A 21,295-nucleotide genomic window follows, 5' to 3' on the forward strand; every position below is an offset into this window, starting at 1 on the left:
ATGATAAACTGGATATAAATAAGTAAATCTATCTATAATTCCAGTAATCTCTGTGTGTGTGTGTGTGTGTGTGTGTTTGTCTGTGACCGCTGTTTCTCGACAACCACGGGTCCGATATACTTGAAACTTGCCAGGTATATTGCTGGGGACCCGAGGATGTGCCTTTTCAAGGTTTCATATTAATCGGAGAAGTAGTTACCGAGCTATGGCGATTTAGCCGTTCGCCGTTCGCTTTGGCTTTGCGAATGGACCAAACCATTTCATGTAAATAGAGGGGGGGGGGTTCTGTGGTCGTTGCGAATGGACCAAACCATTCATGTAAATAGAGGAGGGGGGGTTCTGTGGTCGTTACTGCCACGTGGTTTCAAAGTTTTTTTTTGTTGTTGTTGTTTGCACGCATGTTTTTTTGCACCCACGTACGGGCACGCCCTAGGATGTTTACACACACACACCCCTGCACAAATTTTTTTTTTTTTTTTTTTTTGGCAAGAAACGGGCACCCACGTACGGGCACGTCCTAGTAATTTAAATTTGCATGGTGGTCGTGGAGATGATAAACTGGATATAGATAAGTAAATAATTCTAATTTGCATGGTGGTCGTGGAGATGATAAACTGGATATAAATAAGTAAATAATTAAAAGTTGCATGGTGGTCGTGGAGATGATAAACTGGATATAAATAAGTAAATAATTAAAAGGTGCATGGTGGTCGTGGAGATGACAAAGTGAATATAAATAAGTAAATAATTTTAATTTGCATGGTGGTCGTGGAGATGACAAAGTGAATATAAATAAGTAAATAATTCAAATTTGCAAGGTGGTCGTGGAGATGATAAACTGGATATAGATAAGTAAATAATTCAAATTTGCATGGTGGTCCTGGAGATGGTAAAGTGGATATAGATAAGTAAATAATTCAAATTTGCATGGTGGTCGTGGAGATGATAAACTGGATATAAATAAGTAAATAATTCAAATTTGCATGGTGGTCGTGGAGATGATAAACTGGATATAAATAAGTAAATAATTTAAATTTGCATGGTGGTCGTGGAGATGATAAACTGGATATAGATAAGTAAATAATTCAAATTTGCATGGTGGTCGTGGAGATGGTAAACTGGATATAGATGAGTAAATAATTAAAAGCTGCATGGTGGTCGTGGAGATGATAAACTGGATATAAATAAGTAAATAATTCAAATTTGCATGGTGGTCGTGGAGATGGTAAACTGGATATAAATAAGTAAATAATTAAAAGGTGCATGGTGGTCGTGGAGATGATAAACTGGATATAAATAAGTAAATAATTCAAATTTGCATGGTGGTCGTGGAGATGGTAAACTGGATATAAATAAGTAAATAATTCAAATTTGCATGGTGGTCGTGGAGATGGTAAACTGGATATAAATAAGTAAATAATTAAAAGGTGCATGGTGGTCGTGGAGATGATAAATTGGATATAGATAAGTAAATAATTCAAATTTGCATGGTGGTCCTGGAGATGGTAAAGTGGATATAGATAAGTAAATAATTCAAATTTGCATGGTGGTCGTGGAGATGATAAACTGGATATAAATAAGTAAATAATTCAAATTTGCATGGTGGTCGTGGAGATGATAAACTGGATATAAATAAGTAAATAATTCAAATTTGCATGGTGGTCGTGGAGATGGTAAACTGGATATAAATAAGTAAATAATTAAAAGGTGCATGGTGGTCGTGGAGATGGTAAACTGGATATAGATAAGTAAATAATTTAAATTTGCATGGTGGTCCTGGAGATGGTAAAGTGGATATTGATAAGTAAATAATTCAAATTTGCATGGTGGTCCTGGAGATGGTAATTCGTGAATATAAATAAGTAAATAATTTAATGGTGAGTGTTGGAAGTGGATGCTAAAGTGTATATAAATAAATAAGTAATCAAGGCGGTATGTATAAGTAGTGGTGATTGTAACATTTATATAAATAACCAGCTGAATGCACCCGGCGTTGCCCGGGTTCTTTTTGAATGAATTTAATCTTCTGTACATCGGTCTGACATGAGCCCAGTATCAGTTTGTGCTCAACGATTCCTTGTTCTTTCTTCTGTCGGGCTCCGCGAGAGAGAATTTTGAAAGCATGTGTTGCAATCAGTCAGATATTCCTTTTAAGTGCACAAGTTGTACTTCAATAAAATTTTTAAAGAAGAGGAAGATTTATTGCGAAATGGGCCCAGCCCGGCCGAAGCGGGCTCGACCGGCCTCGCCACCTAGCCACCTAGCCTATAACCTTCCTGGGGCGCGTCCCGACATTTTTTGTTGCAGAGGTTTCCTCCTATCTTTCACCGTTCAGGAGTTTAGCGCGTGCAGACAGACAAACAACAAACAAACAAACAAAAAGTTTCTTTTATATGTATAGATTAATCGCGAATCCATATTGAGTGCTCCAATATTTAATTGTATTTAATATATACAGTATTTCAAAATATATTAAAACACATACATATAATATGTATGTATTTTAATATATTTAATATAGGTATTTAATTAAATAATATTTTAAAATCTCCCCTTTGTCTCCCCCTATTCCTCATAGCAATTCGAACCAAAGCCTTTAATAATGGTACATGCTGACTCCTTGTTTGATTTATCAGTATTTAAAAAGTATTGACCACTGCCAAACAACGATGGGTTGGCAACCATTGCGCAGACTTGTCCCGCTGCATCATGGAGTGTCAATGAATGGCTTAATTGGCAGTATAAAAGCTGTTGTTATTACCTCCACCACCAAAGGTGGATGGAGGTTATGTTTTCACCCTTGTCTGTGCATTTATCTGTCTGTTTGTTTGTTTGTGAACAAAATATCTCAAAAGGTTGTGGACGGATTCGGACGAAATTTGGCAGAGAGGTAGTTAGTGTGTGTATGTGACACGGACGAAATTATTAAATTTTGGTGAAGATCCGGATTCGGATCCGGCTACTATAATTTTTTAATTGATTCTTCACCATTGGGACATAGGGCCAAAAACGATACATAGCGGAATATCTCAAAATGTTGTAGACAGATTTGGACGAAACTTGGTGGACAGGTTGGGTGTATGCCAAAGACAAATAGATTTGATTTTGGTGAAAATCTGAATATGCATTCGGATATGAGAATTTCTTTTTTTAAGTGATTCTTCACCATTGAGTGATATGGCCAACCAGGCGGAGGTATGCTCTCTACTGAGTGCCGTTCTCTTTTGTCTCTGTTAGACATAGTCTGAAACGAGGGCTTATAGATTGGGTCCCGTCTGTCCGTGCATCCGTTCGTCAATATGTCCGTGCGCAACCACATCCCGGACATGTATGGACCGATTTTGTTCATACTTGGCACACAGATAATGAATGATGGCTTACATATGCACATCATTTTTTTTCGAGATCAGATCAAAGATGGTGGACTGGCGGCCATCTTGTCACTTAAACGTGTCCCCAAACATTTTTCGACATGCATGGACCGATTTTGTTCAAACTTGGCATAAAGACAATATGTGAGAGTGTACATAAACAGAAGATTTTGTTTTGTCATCCGACCAAAGATTTCTGACTGGCAACCTTTCACGCCGTACAGCAAAATTACGAAAACCACAGGGGCCATGACATTTTATGTCTTTTTATCCTTGTTGTTATTATTATTTATCTTCATTCGGAATATTCCACTCTGCCTCGAAGTATAATGTACTGTTGTGATTCTTCTCCTCCGACTCTATGAATCTCAATATCTGTCCCAAAGCCTTCTCGGCATGTCTCCTGAAAATTTCTCAGAGATCCTTCACCACGAATCTCGTTCCAACCTGTGAACCGGGCATCACCTATTCATAGATTGGCTCCTTTTTTTAAATAAACCTGATCGAGGCTTGTGGAACAGCTAGAGCAGCATGGAAGGGAACAAAATGGAAGGGGGAAACACCAATCAGCAGAGTAGAGGTGAGAGTGATGTCAAGGGGAGGAGGAGAAGGATACATGGGGGTGAACAAGCTGCACACAAACGGAATGAAACACAGCAAGAAGAGGAAAGGAGAAGTGGGGATGAAACAGAAAATAAACAAACCAACCGACAACTAACAAGTGAAAAGAGGTGAGAGAAGGGAGGGGGAGAACAATAACCTGAAAAAGGGAGTGCTTTGGAATGGGGGTCATTTGAGGTGGAAGAGATCATGAATATGGTTTTTTTTTCTTGTATCTTGGTTTGGTTCTGACCTGATAGGAGTTGATCCTAGCCATGTCTTTGCTGCCGAGGGCAGCTGGAGTCAGCAGTTTAATCCATTTTCCAAATTAGATGGAACATAAATACTAAGCACTGATTTGCATCATTTTTGTTTGACTGCTTGTAAGGCTTTTCTTTGATCGTGTTAGCACAGGCATGATGCCATTTGTGTGTCAGGTGACACATGGTGAATACAATTTGTCAGAAAACAGCCTTGATGGGACATACAGTCACGTCAAAAAGTAAGTACATCCCATGTAAAGTTTTGACTTTTTCAACATATTTCAACATACAGCTATTTGATCTTCATTTCAACAATATTGATAGATAAAGGTGATATAATATAACAAATATCATGAAACATTTACATTTTGTAGTCCATTGTATAATTTAAATAAACATGAATGCAAATTTCGCATGTGGAAAAAGTAAGTACACCCTTGGCTCTTAATCGGTTGTATTGCCCCCTTTGGCAGAAACAACCTCAAGTAGACGTTTATCATAACTGTCTACCAGTCTCTGACATCGACTGGGAGACATTTTTGCCCACTCCTCCATGCAGAATTCTTTCAGCTGTGCGATGTTTGAGGGGTTTCTTGCATGCACAGCTCGTTTCAAATCCCCCCACAACATCTCGATGGGATTTAGATCCGGGCTTTGACTTGGCCATTCCAGAACCCTCCATTTCTTTCTTTTCAGCCATTCCTTGGTGGATTTACTGGTATGTTTAGGGTCATTGTCATGTTGGAAGATCCACCTTCGGCTGAGCTTCAACTTTTCGACAGATGGCCTCACATTATTCTCAAGCACCCTCTGGTACAATGAAGAATTCATAGTGGATTCTGTGATGGTGAGCTGCCCAGGCCCTGATGCAGCAAAGCTGCCCCAAACCATAATATTTCCACCACCATGCTTTACAGTTGGCATCATGTTCTTGTGGTCAAATGCTGTCTTTGGTTTTCGCCAAACATGTCTTCTGGTACTGTGGCAAAATAGCTCTACCTTTGACTCACCTGTCCAGAACACATTGTTCCAGAAGTGCTGGTCTTTGCCGAGGTGTTCATTGGCAAACTTTAGTCTTGCCCTGATGTTCTTTCTGGACAGCAAAGGTTTCCTCCTGGCACACCTCCCATGTAGATCAAAATTGTGCAGCCTCTTTCTAATGGTAGACTCGTCCACTTTGACATCAACAGTGGCAAGAGCTACCTGTAGGTCCCCTGATGACATTCTGGGGTTCTTAGAGACTTCTTTCAGCATCTTGCGGTCTGCTCTCGGGCTGAACTTTCTGGGGCGGCCTGGCCTGAACACGTTGGCAGTTGTTTGGAATCTTCTCCACTTGTAGATGATCTTCCGGACAGTCGAATGATTGATTTCAAATTGTTTGGAGATCTTTTTAAATTCCTTCCCAGACTCGTAGGCATCTATAACCTTCTTTCTGAAGGCCTCAGAGAGCTCTTTTGATCTAGGCATGGTGATGCCACACACTTCAACAACAAAGAGCAAACCAAACTAAATGTCTGAGGTTTAAAAAAGACAGGTTCCTCCAAGATGCTCTCTAACGATGTTCTAATCATTTGCACCTGAGCTGGTGCACCTGATTCTAATTTTAGGTATTTGAAGTAGTGATAAATGTCGGGGTGTACTTACTTTTTCCACATGCGAAATTTGCATTTATGTTTATATAAATTATACAATGGACTACAAAATGTAAATGTTTCATGATATTTGTTATATTATATCAGCTTTATCTATCAATATTGTTGAAATGAAGATCAAATAGCTGTATGTTGAAATATGTTGAAAAAGTCAAAACTTTACATGGGGTGTACTTACTTTTTCACGGGACTGTATGTTTGTGATTCCACGTCTGCCAAAAGGAGAAAAAGAAAATTAAAATTAAAACTAAAAAAAACAGGGAAAAATGTATTTCTATTTGTGCTTTGGCAGGATGGCACAGAAGCAGCATACTTATCATCAAGCTGTCTATGCTGGGTTTAATTCCTGACCAAACTATAAACTGTCAGATTGATGATTTAAATTCAGGCATTGCATCACATACTGCATGTGGTGCCCCTCTGATGGACATTAAGCTGAGTGTCCCATCTGCTCCCATCACTTGTTGAAATTTAAAGATCTCAGTGTCTTTCCCAAGGGCTGGGAGGATGGCCTAGAGGTACGCAAACTCACCTGTAAGCGGTAAGTGTAGGTTTGAATCTTGGCCCAGCTATAAACTATCACCCTGATGTTTCCCAGGCAGGGTGATTTGCCATTATCTGTACCCTCCCTCGGATGGACATTAAGCTAGGTGTCCCATCCCATAAAAAATTGTATTCTTACCGAAAATTTACATTAAACAGGGGAAAACAAGTTTGGTGTCAGGTGACATTTCACCTGTGACCCACAGATTTGCTAAATCATGTCATTAAAATCTTATACTCTTACATTTTGTGTGTTTGGCAAGTTGCTCCAGACTTACCATCTTTCAAGAACGCTTTTGTAGACATAATTAAATTTCTGAAATCTATCAGTTTCTCCCTAGATCATTTTACTCTTGGAAAGTCAAATAATATCATGAATTTTATTAGGGTTAAATAAATGCATTTTAAACACGTTCACAAAGGTCATGGTGCTAGTTGTCACAACCTAATTTCAATAAAATCATCACTTCCTCAATCTAGCTCTCTAATAGTCTTTATTCAGCCGAGGCCAAGCGAAGTTAGGTCGAGGCTGTTTATTCCTGATACGTGAAATACCCTGCAACCCATGCCTGCAGAAAAGACACATTGTGCAATGCTAGCCACAATTTCCATCCATTTATCATGTAAGTTTGTTAAAAAATTATCCATGGGTAGGCACTCCCATGTTGAAAGTTTTGTGTCAATCGCTCAAGGGGTTGTGGAGAAAACAAATTTTAAAATGATCAAGGAGGAAAAGACATAAAATGTCATCGTCCCGTGGTTTTTAGCAATTTTGCTGTACGAAGTTATTGGCCACCCGTCGGCCATCTCTGGTTGGATTACAAAACAAACTAGATGGTATTCATAGAAAACTTACCTTGTGCAGTCAACTTGGTGTGAGCCAACTCTTCTGCTTTTGAACGGTTTTTTCTTTGATCCAATATGGCGCCAGACCAGGTGAGCGATGACATCATAAATTTATATTTTCTACTATAATTGTTGCATAGATCATGCTCAATAAATTTCAAACTGATCAGACTAAGCATTGTCCATGTCAAATTATGATGTCATAATTACGGCACCAATGACGTCATCGTTATCAACACCTATTTCCCATATGGAGTTATTTACAATGAGCCATGTTTCAATTTTTGTCCATGGAGCGAGTTTGGAGATATAGAGGTGCAACGTTTTTCGGTTTTACCAAGATGGCGCCTGTACCACATGACTGATGACGTCATGATTTATCATTAAAATATTCTACAGGAAGAGGCACTCCTATTGTGTTTGGTTTACCAAACACAATAGGAGAGGCCACCATCATTGGTTTACCAACCGAAAATTTCGTGTCCATCAGGCCAATAGTTGCTGAGAAAAAAAGTTCACAATGATCAGATAAGTGTTGTACTTGTCGAATTATGACGTCATAACGAAGGCACCGATGACATCATCATTACAAATATCTTAATTCCCCTTGGAGAGTACTTGACTATGAGCCATATTCCTTTTTTTGCCATTCAGCGGTATGGGAGATATCGAGGTGTAACGTTTTTCCAAGTCAATTTTCGTAACAAGATGGCGTCCGTATCACGTGACTTATGACGTCATAATTATGAATAAAAAATTATACTGGCAGAGGCACTCCTATGGTAAAATTTTCTTGTCAATCGGACCACGGCTGCCGAGAAAATGAATTTTAAAAATGCAGGCACATATGCCACACATACGCACGTACGTAGATAACCGAATGCCTAACCCTGCTTTTCGCTTCGCGAGTGCAAGGTAAATATTCTGCATATCTATGCTCTCATGTATTGTCTTTGTGCTAAGTTTGAACAAAATTAGTCCATACATGGCCGAGAATGTTTGGAGACACGTTTACCTAACTCAATGGTCGCCAGTCCGCCATCTTTGATCAATGAATGAATGAATGAATGAATGATCGGATGTCGAAAAGAAATGACGTGAATATGGAAGCCATCATTCTTTATCTGTTTGTCAAGTTTGAATAACATCAGTAAATGCATGTCCGAGAAACGGTTGAGGACGTGTTCAACATCAGGCTTTTTACATTGAAAATGGCCGCCAGTCAACCATTTTTGATCGCATCGCAAACAAAGTGATGTGCATATGTATACCGTCATGTATTGTATTTTTGCCTAGTTTGAATAAAATCGGTCCATACATGTACAAGATATGGTTGCAGACACACACACACACACACACACACACACACACACACACACACACACACACACACACACACACACGGACGGACAGACGGAAAAGACCCAATAGATAATCCCCTATTTCAGACCAAGTCCAACTGGGGCTAATAAAGGTGAAAAAGTGAGGGCGGGAAAAAAGGGAGGTCCTCGGCCAACGTTCTACAACATGGTCAAGGATGGTTGTGGACACCTATTACTAGATACTTGATCCTGCATTTTCAATCCACTGTTTTGAAACCAAATATTTTTAATTCAAGTCATGATCTTCTATTTTGGTGATTATTGATGGGATTTGTTTGTATTCCATACCATCAGATTTGTGGGTTTAATGTAAAGACATTTTCATTGAAAGACCGGGTGGAATTTTCTGGAAACCTTTCTCGTCAAGATGTCTCAATTACCATTCACAAAACATCAACGTCAGACAGCGGACACTACTCGTGCATTGTGCTTGACGACAACAACAATAAAAAAATGAAAGAACAAAGCATTCTGTTGAACATTTCTGAAAGTGAGTATATACACACGGACTTCCGTATCCGCGGACTTCCGTATCCGCAAGCGTAATGTTCCGGGAAAACCTCACGGATATAGAATTCAAGAGTACGGATTCCTTGGTTTAATGGGAAAAAATGGGGTGAGGTTCCTTTAGGTCAGACTGAATATAGACGGGAAATGGTAAATGTTTAAGAACAATGATTGAAATGAATAAATTACAGTGCAGTGTTAATATTGATGTTTTATCATGATGTGATGATGATGTTGGTGGTGTTGGAGAGGAAGGCAGAACTGTACAAATACAGTACTGTACAGTATTAACATCTGTGTACCCACCCTCATGTCCCAGTGTTGATGGTTGCAAACTCACGAATACATGGGTCGTGAATGTACAATCCGTATACATTTACCAATTCGCAGTTAAGCGAAACTTGTAGATATGGAGGGTTGACTGTATTTCAACAGAATATTGATCCCGATTGATTATTTTCAACAGAATATTTATTTTCTCCATGTTTCAAAGACAGCTGTTTACAACCACCTTAGATCATACCCCATGCAAAACCATGATTTTTTTCTACCCCCATCAGTACCCCACCATCTATCTTCCCAACCCAAAGCCCACCTCGTTCCAAATTGCAATTTTTCCTTCCTAAGAGTTTCCTTCTGCATCCATCTTTTCCACCTCATGCATTCTCCCTTAACACTCATTCCTTCCCACACCCATTGGGTGTCCATGTCTCCCTTTCTTTTGTCCTTCCACCTGTTGTTGGTTTACCACTTCTCTCTAAGGCTGGTTAAAAAAAAATTCCTGTTTATCATCACTTTTTAAAAAAAAACTGGGTCGGGAGGGAGGGTTTTTTTTTTTGGTTTTTTTTCATAGTGAAATTTTAATGGTTTATTCAGCGCACAATAGTCAAGATGTTTTTTTCTTAAATATACTTGATCGGACATACATGATGAATCATGTTATGGTTTCTAAACTAGTAAACCTTCGTATGTACGCACTGATACGATTCAAATAAAGAAAATAAAGAAACCTATGTCACATTGAGTTCTGTTTACTTTTAATATTTGCTGATACATATAACAATGGTAGACCAAAACTTCCGCTTTTAAGAATAATGTCCGGTTGCCATACATGTATCTATCAGCAGCTATTGCCATCACATTCATACATATTTGACTAGAATTCCTCGCCACGAAATATCACTTCATGGTACCGGTACATGCATATTGAGCAGTTTGGTAGACATGGAAGAGGACATTAACCACATCAAAAGAATGTCTGATTCGCGTTTATACATCTATCTATCAGCAGCTACTGCTATTACAGCACTCATAGATGTATCTATCTATCAGCAGCTACTGCTATTACAGCACTCATAGATGTATCTATATATCAGCAGCTACTGCTATTACAGCACTCATAGATGTATCTATCTATCAGCAGCTACTGCTATTACAGCACTCATAGATGTATCTATCTATCAGCAGCTACTGCTATTATAGTCACTCATAGATGTATCTATCTATCAGCAGCTACTGCTATTACAGCACTCATAGATGTATCTATATATCAGCAGCTACTGATATTATAGCACTCATAGATGTATCTATCTATCAGCAGCTACTGATATTATAGCACTCATAGATGTATCTATCTATCAGCAGCTACTGCTATTATAGCACTCATAGATGTATCTATCTATCAGCAGCTACTGATATTAATTATAGCACTCATAGATGTATCTATCTATCAGCAGCTACTGCTATTATAGCACTCATAGATGTATCTATCTATCAGCAGCTACTGCAAATATAGCACTCATAGATGTATCTATATATCAGCAGCTACTGCTATTATAGCACTCATAGATGTATCTATCTATCAGCAGCTACTGCGAATATAGCACTCATAGATGTATCTATATATCAGCAGCTACTGCTATTATAGCACTCATAGATGTATCTATCTATCAGCAGCTACTGCGAATATAGCACTCATAGATGTATCTATATATCAGCAGCTACTGCTATTATAGCACTCATAGATGTATCTATCTATCAGCAGCTACTGCTATTATAGCACTCATAGATGTATCTATATATCAGCAGCTACTGCGAATATAGCACTCATACATGTATCTATCTATCAGCAGCTACTGATATTATAGCACTCATACATGTATCTATCTATCAGCAGCTACTGCTATTATAGCACTCATAGATGTATCTATATATCAGCAGCTACTGCTATTATAGCACTCATAGATGTATCTATATATCAGCAGCTACTGCTATTATAGCACTCATAGATGTATCTATCTATCAGCAGCTACTGTTATTATAGCACTCACAGATGTATCTATATATCAGCAGCTACTGCTATTATAGCACTCATAGATGTATCTATATATCAGCAGCTACTGCGAATATAGCACTCATACATGTATCTATCTATCAGCAGCTACTGATATTATAGCACTCATACATGTATCTATCTATCAGCAGCTACTGCTATTATAGCACTCATAGATGTATCTATATATCAGCAGCTACTGCTATTATAGCACTCATAGATGTATCTATCTATCAGCAGCTACTGCTATTATAGCACTCATAGATGTATCTATATATCAGCAGCTACTGCTATTATAGCACTCATAGATGTATCTATATATCAGCAGCTACTGCTATTATAGCACTCATAGATGTATCTATCTATCAGCAGCTACTGCTATTATAGCACTCATAGATGTATCTATATATCAGCAGCTACTGCTATTATAGCACTCATAGATGTATCTATCTATCAGCAGCTACTGCTATTATAGCACTCATAGATGTTGAGTAGAGTTCAACACCAAGAGAATGTTGGTTGCCGTTTATTCATGTATCTATCATCACCTACCACTACATGTAGTGCAGCGCTCGTTTAATTTTTGACTAGAAATCCACAGCAATTATAATGATCACGTGAGGCTCTCCCGTTTGCCGATGATGTTTGGCTTCTCCTTCAGAATACCAACTACTTCTTGAACTTCCGAGTGGGCCTCTTCTCGGCAGTACGACTCTTACTCCAGGTACTGCATATCGGATATGACTCATCTGTGGTACTCGGCTCCTCAACACAGCCACACAAATAGCACACATCTTCATAGCCAGCCGTGTAGTATGGCTTCTCTGTCGCATCGTTGCATGTGAGATTGGCTTTGGCGTCGACATTATTGAAGACGTTTCCCTCATTGGTCTCCTGCAGATCGGCGAAGTTCGAGCACATGTAACTTGTCTCAGACAGTACGCGAGCACATGCAAAATTCGAACCTGTTCCACTGAGCGGAACGGATTTTACTGACTTCGCGAGCAGAAAAAAAAAAAAATTTTTAGGGGCAGACGACTTTTATGGGGCGGGCGGCGATGATAAACAGGAATTTTTTTTTAACCAGCCTAACTGTTGCTTTTGTTCTGTTGTGGCCTGATTCACTGTTATAGTACTTCCACGAGCCTTGAATATATAGTGCCTTCAGAAAGTATTCACACCCCTTGACTTCTTTCACATTCTGTTGTGTTACAGTAGAATCTGCTCAACTGCTCCATGTTGTGTCTGACAAACGTTTCATTGTCAAGAATGACTGGCCACCATCATTATGGAAAACCTGCTTCCAGCGATATGTGGATGCTGAGCAGAAAGCATAATTATAGCAACTTCAGAGAGCAGAAAAAATGAATATCATTTGAACAGCTGTTGTTAACCTCCCACTAAATCTACTAAATGGGCAGCACAAGCAATGAACTGGGTTTGTCGACTTAGAAGTACCTGCAGACCATTGTATCGTCCTGACATATCTTTGGCATTGTCATATGATTTACCACAGCAATGAGGGATGTCCAAACCCATGATGTTTGTCATTGCAAGTAAACAGTCAGCAAGGCTTGATCCTGTATGATTCTCTCATTAAATACCAAAATTGAATATGAAAATCAACTGATCAAGACGTGATAAATCTGGTGTTGAATCTGGCCAATCAAATCGATGAGTTCTTTGCAAATACTTGATGACAGATAGGAGGGATTACCATTGCCCTTTTGTCTGAATGTCGCCTTATGACCTGCAGAAAATGGATCAAATTGAGCAATCAGCTGCTAAGTCTAAAAAGATGTGGTTTCCATCGTGGCCATTGGATGCGAGCCCTCACTCACTTGCGAACCTGATGACCGCTACGACACACATGACACTTTCATTGAAACTGCTGAGCTTGATCTGCATCAACTCTTCCTGCTGCCTTGACGCGTCATTTCTATTTTTCGATCCTCAAAGCAGTTTTGATATTCCAAGCTTTTCTCATGAAGGCATTTGGGTGTTTGCCCTCACTGATTCCTTCATATTAAGGCATGTGCTTTGGTAGAAAGAAGTATTGCAAGCAAAGCAGTAAGCATTTCCAGAAGATGGTGATGGAACCCGTCACAGATGGCATTCACCGTTCTACAGTGGACAAGAAAACAGATCTGTCTTTCCTCGAGTGATCTGAGCACAAGAAGAGAAAAAAATTTGGGTTTTTATTTTGACAAGTAGCTGAACCCTTAGCAATCCCCAAACTCCTGAAACTCTCGTCAATGCTCTTCCACTGGCAGACCATGATCAACAGTTTCCTCCTCATGGCTGAACCAGCATCGTTATCATCATGCGCAGTTGTCTCTCGTTTCTCTCTCTCCTTGAAATAATCATCATCCGCAGCTGTTTCTCGTTTCTCTCTCTCCTTGAAATAATCATCATCCGCAGCTGTTTCTCGTTTCTCTCTCTCCTTGAAATACTCCTTAATTTTTCGTATCTTTTGCAGCAGAGAAACAAAATGTCCTTTAATTGCTTTGAGCCTTTACCCTCTTTAACGTTTAACCATAGACCTTTAATGTCCTTCGTCTTAGCACTCCCGATTGACACTTGGAAATTGTATTCACATGTTAAATAAATAATATTTATTCAAAAGTATTCGTGGAATTATTTTCACCATTGTAGGAGTATTTTGATTTTTTTCCAGGGTGCTGCAATGCTCTTTGATGGTTGGAGCAGGAATTTGGAATTTGGCAAGGGATGCTGGCGAAAGCTCGGCTACTCTTCATAAAGGACACCATGGGATGTTTAACGTCCACCGACTGGTGTCGGTAGTAGGACACTCGGATTAACATCCCGCTGCCCGTGACATACCAGGCTGACTGTATATTAGCTGGGTCGGGATTCGAACCCAGGCTGGGCAGCTCAGAGTCGCACGCGTAACTTCAGGCCATCCTGCCATCCCTCAAAAAACCAGCTGTTTGGAATAGAACCACCTTTGGAGGCCATTTTTCCCTGCAGAGCAGGGGTTGGCCTTTTTCGGGTACCGTTGTCCCCTTTTTGAAGCAATGTTTGATGCCCTTCGTGCCACCAACCATGTTAGTCACCACTTGCGACACACAGGGAATTACCAGTGAACTGGTACTCAATTTGCCGACCTCGGAAGGATGACAGGCTGAGTCAACCCCCATGGCATTAATTCAGCGATAGACCGGGATTCGAACCCAGGATCCCAAGCCGGCACCTTAACCGCTAAGCCAACACCAGGCTGTGTTTTGAATATGCGCGCTAAACTAATCTACTTGCCAAGCAAATATTGCGCAACAACTTTTGCACCACTGATACCAATGTCAGCCACATCTATTAGGATGGAAAAATGTCAGTGTTCTGGATTTGCATGCATGCTGGACATTCCTTGGTACATGCCAATCAATGAAGGATATTTATTATATGTTACAGGTGAAGCAGCGAATGCTTCCTATCTGATAAAAGAAGACAAAGGAGTTTTGTTTGACACCGAATCCAAGTTGGTTTTTATTGGCATCGTCGTGTGCATGGCAATAATATTAGCGTGCACTGTGATAGTATTGGTACGTAGACGACAAAAGGAGGAAAGAGGCAATGGGTGAGTACTTTATTTGCTGAGCTCGAGGGAAGGCTATGAACAGAAAATAATAGAGTGAAAATCTGTAGGACCTGTTGGAATGAGTTGCTTTTTTGAAGTATGATGCTCAGGTATCTTACCTGGTTGTAAGAGTACCTTGTAATATGACTCCATTCGAGTCTCGTGTTCTTTCCTACTTCATTGTACCATGTTCGCTTTTGTCAATGTGTGTGAGATTTGCTTGAAATAACATTTTCATTTTTATTTCAGGACCCCCTTAAAAGGCAATGAAGATCATTCAAATGAGGAAAAAGTGTAGATCGTAAACAAGAGGCATTTCCTACAAATCAGAAATGATTCTTCATCAATATGCGTTCCTCCACATCGAATTATTGATTCTTTCTTTAAACAGCTTGCTCGCACTTACGTTGTTGTGATTGACGATGCGTCTGCTTTTTTTTGTTGTTGTTCATAGCATTCTCGGCCTAGTTATGGAATATTTGTGATTTACAGAAGTTTTGAAGTAGAGGGAAGACTGGAATGATGTCCAAACTGTGGGGGATCCTTGGGGGATCAGGTGAGGTAATACGGTACCACATGAGCAATCTTGGACCAGCCGTGGTGGTAAGGTAATTTAACTGTTACAACTGAGCAGGAGTTTCATGAAGAACACTAACACCAAATGTTTTGCTTGTGTGCTTCCTCCTCTCTCCCCATTTTGTCTCCCGCTCCCTTTATTTCGTCTTATGTGTCCGTTATTTTTTTTTGGGTTGTTTTTTGGTTATTAATGTTAGCTCTTACACGAGCCTCGATCTTGTATACAAAAACAAACAAAAAAAAAAAAAGCATATGAGGGGCATCAGATAGCGCACAAGGGTAAGGCTAACATTTGGTGACAGACAGAAAACAGTGAGGGCACGGTTGAGATCTATGTTATTGATTTCTCGGCACCACCTATTCTTGGACTGTCGGCTTGTATTTCCCTCGACCTGATTCAATTCAGTGACAACAACGTCGATATTTGTTCCATGCACCGGCAGCCAGCACCACTTACACTGCCAGGTTGCAGGTATAACCCAATCATTTGCAGATGTCTTTCGCGGCCTTGGAAGGTTCATTCGGCCCTATCATAGTGAATTAGATGAAGGAGTTCGTCCAAGGATCGAACCTCCATGTAGAGTTCTGCAATTGCTTCAACGATCATCTCATGCAGAAGCTCGAGGGCATGGAATCGTGAGGCATCATTGCACAGGTGATTGGGCCCACAGACTGGGTGCACAACCTCATGATCATCGAAAAGAAGGATAGCTCATTATGGTTATGTTTAGATCCAAGGAATTTAAACAAAGCACTAAAACGAGAGCACCCCACTACAGAGGAGGTACTCAGCCGGTTAGGAGGTAAGTGGGTGTTTTCTATCTTTGATCAAAATCATTCGTTCTGGCAGGTTCTACTAGACAAGGACAGCGCATTGTTGTGTACTTTTAACACGCCCTTTGGAAGCTATTGTTTCGACAGAATGCCTTCAGACTCGGTTCTGCAAGTGAAGTACTGCAGCGTTTCAATCAGAATGCCTTTGGCGATCGCGAAGGGGTGTATTGCATTGCCGATGACATGATTGTGGCTGTGGCCGACGATGGTCATTGCGGGCAAACTACTCGAGCGTGCTAGGTCTGAAGTTGTCAGATCAGCTATATGGGAAATGCCATCACTGCCAAAGTCCTTGGCCTGATCTGGCCAAAGTACAAGCAGTCACAAACTTGCCAACACCCATGTCCAAAGCAGACCTACAACATGCCTTGGGAGTTTATAACTACCTCTCGCGTTTCGTACTCAACATGTCGACGATCACGGCACCGTTAATTGACTTACTGAAGAAGGATGCACAATGGAAGTGGCACACTGAACACACTGCAGCATTCAACACCCTCAGGCAGGAAATTTCCCACGCACCAGTCCTGAAGTTCTTTGAGCCGTCCAGACCTTCAGTCATCCAAGCTGACCCATCATTTACTGACCTAGGAGCATGTTTGCAACAGCACGACATCCACTTGCCTAAGCCTCTCGTTCACTATCAGCGGCAGAGCAAAACTATGCTCAGATAGAAAAGGAACTGCTTGGTGTGGTTTTTGTGGGAAGATCCACCACTATGCATATGGGTATAAAACAGGTGCAAACAGACCGTAAGGCATTGGTGACCATTGTTAGAAAACCACTTCACAGAGTGTCACCCAGACTACAAGTGATGTTTCTTCATCTTCTTTGTTATGACTTGGAACTCACGTATGTACCTGGCAAGCTACAGTATTCAACGCACCAGAAGCCTTTTTGACATGGAGGTTCGATCCTGCAAAGGACGTTCCTGACACTTTCCCAAGAGCTCCTACAGGCACTGTGCCAACTGCCAGCATTTTATTCAGTTGAGGGTGCACCCGTTGATGTCCCGGTTGCCAGTTAGCCAATGCAGCCGAGAGACCCTACATTCTGCAATCTCGGGCGATAATGTTCTCCAGCTTTTAGCTGGACTTATCGTAAATAGATGGCCATCCCACAAAGCCAACTTGCCACCCTTCATGAAGCATATTGGGACACCAGACATGAACTCTACCTTGCCCAGGGTCTGCTCTTTGCGGGAAACCACATAATAATCCCTAAAGCACAACATCGCAAGGTACGCACGTACTATCCATGAAGGCCACTTTGGACAAGAAAAAAACAAAGCTAGAGCCCGTCAAATCGTCTTCTGGCTCAGGATGAGCAGTAGAATTGAGAAACTTGTAGCCAAATGTCCAGTGTGTGCAAAGCTTACACCAGATAACTGTAAAAACTGCTCATACCACAGGTAGTTCCACAAGGACCCCGGCAGACAGTCGGAGCTGACCTCTTCCAATTTGCAGGGAAATATTTCCTCGTAGTAGTAGACTATTTTTCAAAATACCCAGGTGCTTCGGGTCCCTGGACTTCCTGCAAAGCACGTCATTGATGCACTCAAGCCAACGTTAGCCAGACACGGCATTATGTTCTGTAAAGTTGGAGTCTCCTGTGAGAATTTGAGTTGCTTAGTTTATCATTACTCGGCCATGGTTCATTTGTTGCAATTGTTCCCCCCCCCCCCCCATATGTTTTAGTTTTTTCAGTAAATTGGTGGGGAGGGGGGGGGGGTGGGGGCGTTGCCATTTTAAATTATTTTTCAGTAACAGGGCACCGATTTGACAGCCGCAGCCATTTTCAAACCGATTTGGCCACTGAAGCCGTTTGCACACCAATTTGACGACTTACAGACTGATTTGATGACCGAATCCATTTGCTCACCATTTTATGGGTACTAGTTTTGGCCACTATTGTGAGCTTTTGATCATTGAGGAGGAAGATATTATGAGTTGTTGTTGGTGGATATGACGACCGCCGGGTGGATGCGGAAATAAATCAGTTGATCTTGAACCTTCTTCTGGCTCATTACAGTATGTATGCTTTTTTAAAGGAATATTCCATTTCACACTCTTACACGAGCCTTGCAGATGTTTGGTGGTCGAATCTCGATCTCGATATCGAGGGGACACCAAATTGCGTATTTTAGTATGATGATGATTACCAGAAGTTAAATTATTGTTCACTCTTTCTATATCAAACCACACACTCTAAAGCAGCCTTTTTTAGTCATTTGTATTTGGTATTTTGTGTATTATATTCACAATATTGTAGGTGTTTTGTATATTCGCAACGCTTGCCAAGAGCGAGTTACGAAAGTCAGCAACGATGGGTGTATAATGCATCCTAGACAGTGGAGAAAATACAAACCTTAACAAACCCAAACAGCCAGCTCTTTGTTAAAGCCAACACTTGCAAAATGGGAAAGTCCAAAACTTTAGAAAAAGACTGAATTAGAATGGGAAACTTTCTTGCGAATGAGTAAATGAAAACACAATTCAGGCGTTTATGCCTGAAGTGAACAGTTTGTTTTTCAAGCAGTCACAGAGACAAGATGAACTGGTCCATATTCTCTGATTTAAGTTGTGATCGGATGAACTGTATCATTGTATCAAAGCCGAATAGAAAGAGCTCAAGCCAAACCCGTGTGTGGACAGTCTATGAGTTTGGCCCTTTCTTTTTCATTGCTCACACTTGTTGATCGACATGGGTGCCAAGTCCTGAAACATCCTGTTTGCTGGGCCAATGTGTACTGCATGTGCCTGTTTCAGGGTTAATTGATTTATCCACTCTCATACCAGCATCAGCAGTATACTGCTGATCCTTTCATACCTTGATCGACGAAGAGCTTCAACGTAGGCTGGGTGTCTTTCTTACCCCTTTTCGAAAATGAAACAAAATTGCCTTCAAAGTGCACCGATATAATGTGTTGGAAACAAAGTACAGGGAAACAAAATCATAAAAGCTGACCCAAATGCATAATATTTTTTCTCAAAAGCTGTTGGGCTCCTTGATAATGGAAATTAAGGCCAAAAGAGTAAAGGTATGTGTTCTCGCCTTTGTGCTGTCAAGCCTGGATTCAAATCTCGACTCCGCGATAAACTAACCCTGGGCAAAGCAGGATGATGCATCAATGTGTGCGCCATCCATAATATCCATCGGGAGGACATGAAGCAAGATAACTCATCTGCCTGCACTGATCTTCAGTTATGGACATGAAATATCCCACTGTCTTTCCTGAAATGGAGGTGAGTTGTCACCAGAATCCTGAACAAATTCATAATTCTTGCAAAAGAGTGGCGATCTGTCCAGGGTTAGTTTCAGCCTTGAAACATTTCTTGACTTGTGAACACAGGGGTTCCATTATTATTAGCACTGTTTGATATAATTTGAAAGAGAATTGTCTGATTAGTCCATAAGAGTTGCTTCTTCTCAATCTTGTTGCCATTTTCCACCCAACACATGTGGTTCCAAAGAGAATCATTGAATATCTATAATAATAAAAGACAATGTGTGTCAGCTAGTGTGTGTGTGTGTGTGTGTGTGTGTGTGTGTGTGTGTGTGTGTGTGTGTGTGTGTGTGTGTGTGTATCCTCCACAACTGCAAAACCATGAAACCTAGTGGACCAAAACTTTGCAAGCATAAGAAGGGAACTCCAAGGGAGTGCATGAATGAAAACTGGGTGTTTGGGTAAATTTAAGCACCCCTTTTGAATATAATTAACTAGCTTCTTTAATTAAAACAAAAACAGGATTTATCCTTGGTGATCCCGCTATCCCTCGCAAGAATCATAAGCTTTGTTTCGGCTAGTTGAAAGCACCTTTCCTTGGAACAGGCAGCAATGATTTCCGCATTATTAAGTGCTCAAAAATTATATATTTTTCACATTCCTCATTCACATCATCGAATGTCTGATCTTCATGGCTACGAATCGCTACATACATCGCATTTGTTGATGCTATAGTTTTCAAATTAGGAGCTTAGAGTGATTTCAAGCATCATATGATGTCATTTTCCATGATGGGCTGTCATGGACTAATTAAAGTATACAATCGAAATATGATTTTGGATTTGAGGATGTCATGCGTGGACTGTCAAAATCTGGAGTTAAATCTGCAAGGTGTTAAGAAATCCATGATTATTATAACTAAGTGCATTTATTTAATTCATTACTTAGATGCAAGAAAGGCTGTCATACCTCCTCCATATTTACACAAGAAAATGCAAAAACATAATTTATTAGTTGGGAGGCGGGGAAAATTTCCAAGAGATATTTTTGTTACTTCTCTTTTAAGATGGTATTTGAACAACAGAACGTATATACAGCAATACGTATATATGGATGAGATGATATAAAGGATATTTTTCAAGTTGCAAAATGCTTCAACTTTGTTCCCATTTGTCATAATTTCATTATTGGGATTGTAAACAAACAGAATACAGAGAAACAGTGTGAAGATAGAATTAGTTCTTCTTCTTATTATTTTTCAAAGCATGATGGAGAAACTCGACTACTAATGACATTGGCAAAACATCATAATACGATCATTTTATTTAGGGTTACCATAAGTGATTTTCAAAAAAGATGACAGAGGACAAAAATGGGATGGGGGAGGAGGGTGTATCTCTATCAGTATCTACCAACTCATGTTGTATTAATGTGTTATATATACTGTGTACTACATATCGTCTACATTGAGTATCTATAAATAAGAGCAAGTGTTATATATGGCTTCAAAAATAAATGTTATTGTTGTTCTCCTCCTTTTCCTTTTATAAGTGGTGAGGTCCGATGAT

The 21,295-nt window shown here is 40.2% G+C and overlaps 1 protein-coding gene across 4 annotated transcripts in view; it reads left to right on the forward strand.

Moving 5' to 3' along the window:
• The window catches only part of LOC137426267 (uncharacterized), a 63,929-nt gene extending 43,844 nt beyond the window's left edge, over nucleotides 1-20,085 (forward strand). For 3 of the 4 annotated variants that reach the window (XM_078774677.1, XM_078774672.1, XM_078774682.1), the window contains exons 4-7: nucleotides 8,952-9,147; nucleotides 12,158-12,220; nucleotides 14,926-15,091; nucleotides 15,341-20,085. In XM_078774677.1, the coding sequence (XP_078630803.1) occupies nucleotides 8,952-9,147; nucleotides 12,158-12,220; nucleotides 14,926-15,091; nucleotides 15,341-15,389 (474 nt within the window). In that variant the 3' untranslated portion in view covers nucleotides 15,390-20,085. The remainder of the gene's footprint in view (nucleotides 1-8,951; nucleotides 9,148-12,157; nucleotides 12,221-14,925; nucleotides 15,092-15,340) is intronic. The other variant, XM_078774675.1, reaches the window with a different exon arrangement.
• The last annotated feature ends 1,210 nt before the right edge of the window (nucleotides 20,086-21,295 follow it).

This window comes from Myxine glutinosa, chromosome 1 (assembly GCF_964187855.1).
Source record: "Myxine glutinosa chromosome 1, kmMyxGlut1.1, whole genome shotgun sequence".
NCBI lineage: Eukaryota > Metazoa > Chordata > Myxini > Myxiniformes > Myxinidae > Myxine > Myxine glutinosa.